The following is an 11,433-nucleotide window of genomic DNA, read 5'->3' as shown; positions in this document are numbered from 1 at the left end:
GGATTACAAGAGCGTGCAGGCTGGGCTTAGGGCCCCCCTTCCTTCCCGCCCCCACCCCCACCCCCTGCACAAATTTCGTGCACCGGGCCTCTAGTATTCTAATAATTATTTATGAACTATCCATACTTAACATTTTTAAAAAATATATATATTTTTATTGATTTCAGAGAGGAATGGAGAGGGAGAGAGATAGAAACATCAATGATGAGAGAGAATCACTGATAGGCTGCCTCCTGCCTGCCTCATACTGGGGATCGAGCCCACAACCTGGGCATATGCCCCAACTGGGAATTGAACTGTGATATCCTGGTTCATAGGTGGACACTCAACCACTGAGCCATGCCAGCTGGTTCGTACTTAACATTTTGGTTAAATGACTGACTATTAAGTTACTAACCCAGTGGGTGTTTCCTGTTGCAGACTGTATGCAGGTCCGGAGGTAGACATATGGAGCAGTGGGGTTATTCTCTATGCTTTGTTATGTGGAACCCTTCCATTCGACGATGACCACGTGCCAACCCTTTTTAAGAAGATATGTGATGGAATCTTTTATACCCCTCAGTATTTAAATCCTTCTGTGATCAGCCTATTGAAACATATGCTGCAGGTGGATCCCATGAAGAGGGCCACAATCAAAGATATCAGGTAATAAAGCAACTTGCACATTATCAGGTCTAATAGTGTCAATGATGTAAGGTAAGTGAAAGGAAAAGTTGCAGGACAATATGTACTGTTTTTATGTTAAAAAAAATAGCGTATAGACACATTAATTTATTGTGTTATTTAAAAATACACACTATACTGTGAAATTGGTAGGAGGGAGGATTTTCACTGTTTACTTGTGCATCTTTGTTTTGAAATTGTAATAGTGAGCATTATATTACTTTTTAAAAAATATATTTTTTATTGATTTTTTACAGAGAGGAAGGGAGAGGGATAGAAAGCTAGAAACATCAATGAGAGAGAAACATCGATCAGCTGCCTCCTGCACATCCCCCACTGGGGATGTGCCTGCAACCAAGGTACATGCACTTGACCGGAATCGAACCTGGGACCCTTCAGTCCGCAGGCCAATGCTCTATCCACTGAGCCAAACCAGTCAGGGCTATATTACTTTTTAAATAAAAAAAATAGCTAATGAAAAATAGAAGGACCCTAATAGGGTCCTGTTTGTAGTGCTTCTATGAGATTTTTCTACAGTATGCTTCATATTTGACATTTAAGTATTCTTATTAGGATTAAAACTTTTTAGTAGTTAATTTATGTATAGTTATTTGAGTTCTGATCTCATGAATTATTTTTTCCTTTTGTTCATCTCAAGGAATGTAAACATTTTAGTATAATCCATGACATACTTTTTGAGGTAGTAGATATTGAATCACATATGAAGTTGCTATTTTGTAGGCACATAATCCATCAATATTGCCAGTTTCTTACAGTTTAACCTAATAGTTTAAGTAAGACAAAGGTGATGGTGACAAATCTACTTCTCAAATTTGGGCAAGCCTTTTCTGATGAAGACTTAAAATCCACTGCAAAGTATGTTTCTTCTACTGCTATGTTTCCTTTTTTTTTTTCTCCCTCCTATGGAATTTCTCTTTGGTCTTATAATGAATGGCTAGACAGCACAGTTCTCTGATGATGGAGGGACAAGGAAGAAAGAAAGAGGTGCAGATCTGGGATTAGTAAACAAGGTGCATCAGGGCAACGAAGAAGGAAAGATCATGTGTAGAACTTAGAGCTTGATTTCTTCCCATTTACTCCGTGTGCTGTAGACCAGCCAGAAAGAGACCACAGAGGTCAGCGTGTGACTCCACCAGCTGATGGAAAAGACAAATCATTTTCTAAAGTTTATTTTTTAAACTAAGTGGGAGATGCTTCTTATTTTATGTGTTTTTTTCCAATTTAAATGTAATCTAAAGTATACACATTGCTTCTCCTGTTACTACAGCAATGCTTTCTCCTTAAAATCAGAGGGAGGCCACAGCATTTCCCTTTTTTTTTTTTTAATATATCTTACTGATTTTTTACAGAGAGGAAGGGAGAGGGATAGAGAATTAGAAACATCAATGAGAGAGAAACATCCATCAGCTGCCTCCTGCACACCCCCTACTGGGGATGTGCCTGCAACGAAGGTACATGCCCTTGACTGGAATCGAACCTGGGACCTTGCAGTCCTTAGGCCGACGCTCTATCCACTGAGCCAAACCAGTTAGGGCAATTTCCCTTGATAGATACAATGAAATGTGAGCCAGAAGAGGAAAATCTCAGTTTAAAAAAAAATGATGCTACAGTATATATATATATGAATTTATATCCTAAATTCCCCAAACTGTTACTTTCAGTCTCATCTCTATTAAAAATCCCTTCTCCTGGCCCTGCCTTTTTCTCAGGGAGCATGAATGGTTTAAACAGGACCTTCCAAAATATCTCTTTCCTGAGGATCCGTCATATAGTTCAACCATGATTGATGATGAAGCCCTGAAAGAAGTTTGTGAGAAATTCGAATGCTCAGAAGAGGAGGTTCTCAGCTGCCTCTACAGCAGAAATCACCAGGACCCGCTGGCCGTCGCCTACCACCTCATCATCGATAACAGGAGAATAATGAATGAGGCCAAAGATTTCTACCTGGCGACAAGCCCACCTGACTCTTTTCTCGATGACCACCATTTGAGTCGGCCCCACCCTGAGCGAGTGCCCTTCTTGGTTGCTGAAACTCCAAGGGCACGCCACACCCTCGATGAGTTAAACCCACAGAAATCCAAACACCAAGGGGTAAGGAAAGCAAAATGGCACTTGGGAATTAGAAGTCAAAGTCGGCCAAGTGACATCATGGCAGAAGTTTGTAGAGCAATTAAACAGCTGGATTACGAATGGAAGGTAGGAAAGGAAGAGCATTCTGATTATTGGCACATTTGGCAAACCTGCAGTGTTTCATAGACAAACTGCTTGTGACTTTGTTTTTGTCCATACCGTACGCCAGGTTGTGAACCCATATTATTTGCGCGTTCGAAGGAAGAATCCTGTGACAAGTACATACTCCAAAATGAGTCTACAGTTATACCAAGTGGATAGTAGAACGTATTTATTGGATTTCCGAAGTATTGATGGTAAGTATATCCCAAAACACCATAGATGGCATATGAGACCTATTTTCTAACTTGGCTTTTTGGCTTTGATTCTTTTTTTTTTTTTAAATATATTTTATTGATTTTTTTACAGAGAGGAAGGGAGAGAAATAGAGTGTTAGAAACATCGATGAGAGAGAAACATCGATCAGCTGCCTCCTGCACATCTCCCACTGGGGATGTGCCCACAACCAAGGCACATGCCCTTGACCGGAATCGAACCTGGGACCCTCCAGTCCGCAAGCCAACGCTCTATCCACTGAGCCAAACCGGTTTTGGCGTCTTTGATTCTTTTGATGCGTCTTGAATTGTTCCTCGTAACTCAATGGAGAAAAAAAAAGTAATATGAGATTTTGTGCTTTTGTGATGTCAACATTTGTAAATCTTGGTATTCTTGTAGTCTTAGACTATATTGTCATTTTAAGATTATGTTGTAGAATTCTTGAAGCCAGACGCAGTCTCATCCTAAAGCAGTAGTTTCTGCCACATTTCTGTTTTTTGAAGTGGCCCATTCTGGTAAGATAAATGTTTTATTTAGAAACAATTGTTGACTTTTCTGTAAGTTTTATTAAATAATTTCTTACCTGATACTTAATAAAATTTTTACTTTTCACTTGAGGATTAGGTAATAGTTCATAGCTTTTAGAGTTGAGTGACAAGGCACTGTAAACAGATTTAATGAGTAGCTCCAGAGAACAAGGCATTATTGGCTGGGTCAGGTTTCTTGCAGGGCCCTTGAGAAATGTTTTGTAGGGATTTCTGGTTATTTTTCTCCTTGGAACCAGCCTTTTCTCCACGCTTGACGCTATAGGTATAATCAGAGATGGGCATCTTTTGTCATTTTTGTGAGAGTTACATGTTTCCAGTATCATTTACTTTTCAATAAGTGTGCTTAAATAATAGGTCACTTTTGTGTAAAATGCACTGTAGAAGGATTCCTGAGACTAAAGCATTTTATGTCCATGGTAACTATCATAGTTAGCTAACAATGACATTAACCTTATACCTAGACTGTTGAACATTTCTAGTTACCAGCTATTATAAACAGTCACTGACAACCTGATGATCAAATCACTGAAATATTTAAAATTTTAAATTAGGTCTTTTAGTTGGTCATTAAATTAATGACCCTATTGCTCTGTAAGATCTTAAAGTACCTTCTTGAATTTTATTAAAGAAACGTTAATTATGTTGAGTATTGTTTTACTGTTTTAATAGTTTGAAAATGAAAATCTCTACTTAGAAAATACATCTCTGATTACCATTATGTATGGTTTGCCAGAATATCTCCTTTTCAAATATTTAGATTAGTTAACTTGAAGAAAATTGCAGAAAGCACATACTTGTTTTTTGTTGTTGGTTTTATTTTTAAACGGGAAAAAAATGTCTTAAATACCAAGGTATATCTATGATAGACTATAATAGTAAATGTACAATAATCTTGACGTTGTTTGAAATTTACATTAACTCATATTTCCCAAGTGTATATGCTATTAAAACTAATTTACCTTATCTATTAAAAAACCCGTTGGAACACATTTGACTCATAATTCAGGTAAATATCCTTTCTCTACTCCATCATTATAAAAGGGTATAGCTGTACATATAAAAATTCTCTCATAAACAAAGCCTATAATTAGGTAAATGTTTATGGCAATTCTTTATTGGCCAAATTAATTAAGATGTGTTGCTATTTTTCTTCATCTAAGATTGTATGGAATATAGTCAGGTGAGACAACTCACCTCTGAATTCTTTTGTCTTTAAACACTCAAAGATAGTGTCTACATAGTATCAGAAAGACACAGGTTTGAGCTGTGATATGCTGTCCAAGCTTTTCTGCTTATCTTTATGTCCAAAGAGTGCTTATCTGTTAACACTAAATCAGTCAGAGATACAGAGTGGGTTTTATTTTTCTCACTGTTTTTGGATCAAATTCTCAACTTTTGCACCTGGTTTACCAATGCACTGACCATTTATTGTTTTTGTATTGTGTTCCCAACTTCGTTTTTTTCCTGCTTTTGTTCATTTTTGCTCTTTTATGAGATCTTAGATCAAATATGAAGAGAAAATGGGTGAGTGAAAAACACTGAGATGAGAGTTGGGAGACGTGGTTCTAGATTTACTTCCCTGTTCATTGGTTACCAGTGGCAAGTCAGTTAACTTTTGGGGGTTTGTTTTCATATTGATGAAACAAAGAGTTGGATGAGATATCTTCCAAAAGTACATTTATTCTATGATTTCATTGCGGAGGGATTAAGTTCTATTGCTAAGGAATGATATTCATTAAGCCTCAAGTTATTAGTTTATTGGGCTCTTATTCTTGGATTGCAAGATTGATGAGTAGCTACATACTATACCTAATCTTTTTTTTCTTTCATTTTTTTTATTTATTTACTTATTTACTTACTTATTTTGTGCCCAATCTTGATGAGCCATCAGGAGAATGCATGCTATGTGTAAAAAAGGTAATTTAATACGGATGCTTTGCTTCTGTTTGAGAAGGGATTCAAAATAAACATGCTCTTGATAGCTGGTCAATGATTGCACTCAAAAAAGAGAGTGAAATACTATTGAAATGTGGGGGTGTGTAATGGATTCTAATAAGTTGAATTGCATTTTGCCCAGATGAAATTATGGAAGCCAAATCAGGGACTGCGACGCCACAGAGATCGGGGTCAGTTAGCAACTATCGATCTTGCCAAAGGAGTGATTCGGATGCGGAGGCTCAAGGAAAATGCGCAGAAGCTTCTCTTACCTCATCTGTGACCTCACTTGACTCTTCTCCTGTTGACTTAACTCCAAGACCTGGAAGTCACACAATAGAATTTTTTGAGATGTGTGCAAATTTAATTAAAATTCTTGCACAATAAGCCTAAAACTTTGCTTATTTCTCTGATAGCAATAAGCATGCATAATAAACTATAGCCAAATGCTTCCATTTATAATCAAGTTATACACAATTATAACTGAGGATTAGCCTTTTGGAATGCATTTTGCACAGGGATTGGAACCTGATTTAGTTTAAAAGCCTAATGTGCAAAAATGAATTAAGGTAATTTTGTTCCCTGTTTCAGTAGGCATATAGCATCATAAAATATACACAATGAATTATAGGTCTCTCAGGCTCACTTGATTTTTGGCTCTTTTATATTTAGTGTACACAGGGCTTTGTAGAATATTAATTTACCATAAAGGCCTTCATTTGTTATTACATGTTGTGTTATATATTTGCTTCATAAATTTATTCAATAAATACTTGCCTAGAATCCCCAGAGAACTTTATGGGTGATTTTGTTTTCTGGGCTCCTGAACTTAGGCAGCAAGTATCTTCTAACAGTAGGGACAGCATGGAGGACTCTTCCATCTCCCCCCCCCGCCCCTCCCCCTTAATATTCTATAGTATTTGGTGAGTCACAGCAAAGATTAGACACATGCAAGTTTTCTCTTTAGTTTGGTTAAGTCCAGAAACACATATAGAACTAACATTTAAATTTCTAGGCACCGAGTTTAATTTTAACAATTTGTCCCTATATTCTGTACATAAATTGCTCTTTTTGTCGCAAGAGCTGAGATGCATATACTGTGAATACATCATGTTGTTTTTGCCAATCTTACCTGTTCCTTTGCTCCTCCTGTCAGTATTGAATGTATGCAAACACTTCTTGTTGTTCGATCATATATCTTTTAAATTGATTCACTGCACAGAAAGAACACCTCTTACAAACTATTTAAAGGTTCAGATGTGACTTTTGCTTCCAGATTTCATTATAAACATTTATACATGTGTGTCTACCACTTGGATTCAACACTTGTTAACATGTTGCCATATTTGCTTTATACTTGTGTACATGGATATAGTTATACATATATTTTTGTATATATGATATGCTCTTCCCTGAACCATTTGGATGTTGTAGACCTACCCATTACCCCTCAACACTTCAAGCATGTTCTAAAAATAATTATCTGAAAAATATTTTAAACCATAATCCTGTTACAAAAATAATTCCCTAATGTAATTTAATCATGCATATTTAGATTTTCCCCGTTCTCCAAATTTCTTTTATAGCTGGTTATTTCAAACCAGATCCAATTAAAGTTTACACATTGCATTTGGTAATGTCCTCTTAGGTATAACACTATTTTAGTAAAATACTGATATAATTGGATAGTTCTAAATGGTCACATTTGTTTTGCTTTTAATTACTTTAAAAAAGGTAGTATTATGGGAACCACCTAAAGATGCTTAATCTTCCTAAGATTTCTGATTTATAGTCTTTTTCTTGCTCTTAGCAATAGCATTACATTACAGGTATAAATGAAGATTTAAAGTCACCTCAGATAAAACTGCTATCATGTGTATGCTAATAAAAAATAAAAGTATTACTCATATTCGCCTTATACAATTTTAACTTTAAGAAACGGATATTTTTTGCTGTTAATCATTTTTCCATTGTAAAATCTCTCCCCCGCCCCCTCATTTAAGACTGTTAATGTAGGGTTTGTTTTGTGTGTGTGTTTTTTTGCAAATACAGTGGGCACCTGTGTAATTGGACAGTAACGTACTCAGATGCCATCGTAGCTTGCATAGTACTGTCGTTGATTTGCCTCCAGCACCCCTAGAAACATGCACTGAATCCGAAAGAAAAATCTGGGCTTCTTTTTGTCCAGGGCTTGTTCTATTCAGTTTAGAATCTGAAAGCTGTATAAAATAGTAGGAGTTCCATTTAGGTATAAGTTCAAAACCATATTTTAAATTGTACATGGCCCTCTGTTTAGAAGATACTGATTTACTATGTAGGCTCTCTAAATGCAGCATTGTTCCTGATGTTAAGAACAGAGACTATTTTTAAAGTTACACATCTGTATATAAAACTAAGACATTGCTATCATGTCTCTGTAAGCTGTTATGGGGCAGGGGAGGTGGGGGGAACAAAAGGAGGAACCAATTAAATAGGACCTTCTAAAAGTTGTTACTTTTGTAAACTTTGCTTCTTTTTAAGTTATTGTGATTCCTTTTAGTTACTGAGTTTTATTTTGAAGATATTTAAATATTGCACTTGTACAAATAGTATGATAAATGCATAGACTATTGCAGTAAGTTCTTTTTTAAGCTGGGACATTTGAAATGACAGCTTTTCGTTGAGTATGTAAAGGTTGCATCAGAATTTTCACGAATTTATTGTAGTTTGCAAATTCTTACTAATTGAAAATGTAAAAGAGTCAATGCAAATTATTTTTTATCTTCAGCAATTTATATTTTTTTGTGATTTTATGCAACCATATTTTTACTTTGTTTTGACAACTGAAAGATGTATAAGGTTTTTTTGCCAGAAATGTACTATATACATAGTTTTAAATATAACAGATTTTACTGATATGTAAAAATTTTGCCATTAAAATAAATGATTTCTCACCGAGAGGAACTTTTCTACCACGTTGGGGGATATGGGAGCTTAATATATCATATCTAATTTAAAATAATTTCACTGAAATAAAATTCATTGCTTTTACTTTGATTATATATTCTCTTGAGATGCTTTTATAGTTTTTTTCACAGTTTTAAATGATTTTATACAAAAAGTCCTGCCCTCTCTTACCCCTGCCCCACCCTTTTGGACCTTGTAGTGATAACATTCACACTGAATACCTGCTTGCTGGACTGTGGCTATGCGTAGAACTTTATGCATTTATGCTCTGACTGGCACCTTTGGAATGAAAGAAAAATATGCATTATTTAAATTTTTTCCCCTTAAACTCCTATTGCCCACCTCCACAGTAGAAATCTCTTTTTCATTGTGAGTTCTGGCCAGATGAATGAAATTCCACACACAACATAATAGTAGTACAGTATACATTAGTCTTCATGGTGCAATATTCTGAGACACGTTCATTTTTGTTTTGAATGGCGTATATTTAAGTATAAAATTTAAAATGCTGTGGCTTAGAAATGGGTAATAAAAACCCATCATTTTTCATGTTTTACAATGTGCTTAACTTTTATAGCCTCTGGGAAAACGAAATGGGGAAAAACCCACTTTTTTTTTTTTTATAGCTGACCATCTGCACCTCCCTTTTAAAAACAATGTACCTAAACATAATTGCAGTGCTTGGACAAACATTAACTTTTGTCTTAACTCTAGAGAGAGGTCACAGCATAAGTCCAGGAGGGTTTGAGAGAACATTGATTAAAGCTGGGAACGGTGCCGAAACCGGTTTGGCTTAGGGGATGGAGCGTCGGCCTGCGGACTGAAGGGTCCCAGGTTCGGTTCCGGTCGGGGGCGTGTGCCTGGGTTGCGGGCACATCCGCAGTGGGAGTTGTGTAGGAGGCAGCTGATCGATGTTTCTAGCTCTCTATCTCTTTCTCCCTCTCTGTAAAAGATCGGTGAAATATATTAAAAAAAAAAAAAGCTGGGAACGGTGACGCAGGAAGGAATTAGGGTAGAAGCAGCAACAGGAGGAAAGTTACAGGGAAGAAGCTAGCGAGAGGGGCTGCTGTGAGCTCTCCAGGAAGTCGGAGGAAAAGGGGGCTTTGGAGGCAGCACCAGGGGGTGAGCTTGGAATGAGCTTCCGCTGGCCACTGCTCCCCTGGTTGCAAGTCTCCTGGGGACCCCTAGAGTTTTAGGAAGAAATTAAAAGTTCATGCCCTGGGAGGGGCGGGGGTGTGCTTCTATAGCGAGTGAGCCCTCACTGAGCCTTTGTCCCGAGGGCTTTTATCACCGCCCCCCCCCCCTTTTTTTCTGCAGGTGAAAATCTCGGGAGGGTTTCAGTAAAATAGTCATCCGGCTTCCAGGTGCGTTTTAAATATGATGCATCAAAATGAGTGTGCACTGGAGTTATTCTTTGGTCTGTCTTACTTTTACCTTAGGTCTGTCTGGCTTTAACGGGGTTTTTGTTCTGTGTTCCCTGACTTCACCTGTCCCTGGGGTAGAGGGTCCAGATGGCGTTAACCGGGTCTTAGTTCTCCATTTCCGAGGCCGGGTGACTTCCAGTCCCCTGGTTCGGGTGGGGAGGTGTGAACACCTGCTCTCAGGTGTCCTTGGCTGGGAAGATCAGGTCTTGCGATTCCCCAGCTGGCTGTAACTGTCCAAACTGCTTGGCCCTGTTGAATTTTCTTGTGTGTTCTGCTCCTCTTGCCGGGGAATCTTCCCAGCTTCTTACTGTCCTGCACCCGGAGGCTCACCCTGCAGGAGCACTGGCGCGCACCGGTGGCTTTCATCGGGGCCGCGGTGGCAGAGCGACCTTTTTTCCGGGGATGTTGGGCCTCCGGAGGCGATTCCATTGGTGGCCACAGCGGGTGGGGATGCCCAGGGTGCCTGTGGGCGGGGCCGGGGCTGCGCACAGGGGAGGCCCGCGCAAAGGGGAGCCCGCACCCGGGAGTCCCTCCCCACCCGGTAACAGCGCTGGGGTCGCGGAAGCCGGGTCCACAGCAATGGCCTGCCTTCCCACAGCACAGCGGCAGTGACGACAACCTCAAGTTCCCAGGTGCCCGAACACCCCGCACCTGTTTTCAAGTCGGGAACCACAGCTTGTTTAGGCCGTAATTCCCCCTCCTCTGTCAAACGTGTCTCTTCCGAAGTCCACAGCGGACGCTCCCCGGCCGGCTTCCCTGGCCCTTTTTCAGTGAGTCCGCCTCTGGCCCCTGCGTGGAGCCGGCCTCCACAGCGAGAGCGGACACTCCTTCAGAGCAGGGCCATACCTTCCTGCAATAAAGCGCCCACACCGCTCTCCCAACGCCTCCTGGCTTCACCGCTGACCGGCTGGGCCGCGCAGCAGTTTCCCACGCCCTCCCGCTGGCGCCTGCGCACTCGATACTTCCGCCTGCTGCTAGAGGGCGCGCCCAGCCCAGGTGGCTGGACTACAAATCCCAGAGGGTAAAGGAGGGGGAGGAGGCCGCCATGACTTCTGGGATTCGTGGTCCAGGGGAAGGATTGGCGGATGAGAAAAGCTTTGAGAAGCGTTTTTTCCCTGCAGGTTTCTCTGGACGCTTCCGACGCCGCGGGTCGGCCAACCCCGTATCTTGGATTTTAAAAAGTAGGCAGGTCGGAGGTCGGGCCTGGTGATTTCCGCTTCCTGTGGGCAAAGGGCAAGCGGAATGTAAACACGGGAGCGGGGCAGTGGTGCTCAAGTAACTGGCTCCCTCGTCGGTGCTGGGAACCGGAGGAAGAGCAGCAAAAGCAGGCGAGTGGGTCTGTGGTTGCGCGAGAAGGGAGCTTCCGAAGGGGGAGCTGAGGCTCCACGGGCTGTGGCGAAGCCGGGACGCCGAGGCTGGTGCCCAGGGGCGGGCAGGGCTGGGAGTCGGGC

At 40.2% G+C, this 11,433-nt stretch overlaps 2 protein-coding genes and 1 long non-coding RNA gene across 10 annotated transcripts in view; 2 read left to right on the top strand and 1 right to left on the bottom strand.

Annotated features, from left to right (window-relative positions):
* Positions 1-8,651, top strand: part of PRKAA1 (protein kinase AMP-activated catalytic subunit alpha 1) — a 51,693-nt gene extending 43,042 nt beyond the window's left edge. For both annotated transcript variants that reach the window (XM_015571009.1, XM_015571010.1), the window contains 4 exons: positions 421-645; positions 2,394-2,880; positions 2,984-3,110; positions 5,755-8,651. In XM_015571009.1, coding sequence (XP_015426495.1) covers positions 421-645; positions 2,394-2,880; positions 2,984-3,110; positions 5,755-5,999 — 1,084 coding nt within the window. In that variant the 3' untranslated portion in view covers positions 6,000-8,651. The remainder of the gene's footprint in view (positions 1-420; positions 646-2,393; positions 2,881-2,983; positions 3,111-5,754) is intronic.
* LOC107184786 lies at positions 3,409-6,830 on the bottom strand. The gene is made up of 3 exons (XR_001515695.1): positions 6,745-6,830; positions 5,885-5,934; positions 3,409-3,933 (listed from the first exon to the last, which is right to left on the bottom strand). It is a non-coding gene; the product is annotated as an uncharacterized LOC107184786 (long non-coding RNA).
* A 2,421-nt stretch (positions 8,652-11,072) lies between the features above and the next one.
* TTC33 (tetratricopeptide repeat domain 33) overlaps positions 11,073-11,433 on the top strand; it is a 32,605-nt gene continuing 32,244 nt past the window's right edge. For 6 of the 7 annotated variants that reach the window (XR_001515694.1, XR_001515693.1, XR_001515692.1 and 3 more), the window contains exon 1: positions 11,187-11,310. The gene's annotated coding sequence lies outside the window, so the exon portion shown is untranslated. Of the gene's footprint in view, positions 11,164-11,186; positions 11,311-11,433 lie in introns of those variants that run through there. The other variant, XM_015571007.1, reaches the window with a different exon arrangement.

Source organism: Myotis davidii, unplaced genomic scaffold (genome assembly GCF_000327345.1).
Source record: "Myotis davidii unplaced genomic scaffold, ASM32734v1 scaffold348, whole genome shotgun sequence".
Taxonomy (NCBI): Eukaryota; Metazoa; Chordata; class Mammalia; order Chiroptera; family Vespertilionidae; genus Myotis; species Myotis davidii.
Note: the sequence above shows the minus strand (reverse complement) of the source record. Positions and strands in the feature narration are given on the sequence as shown.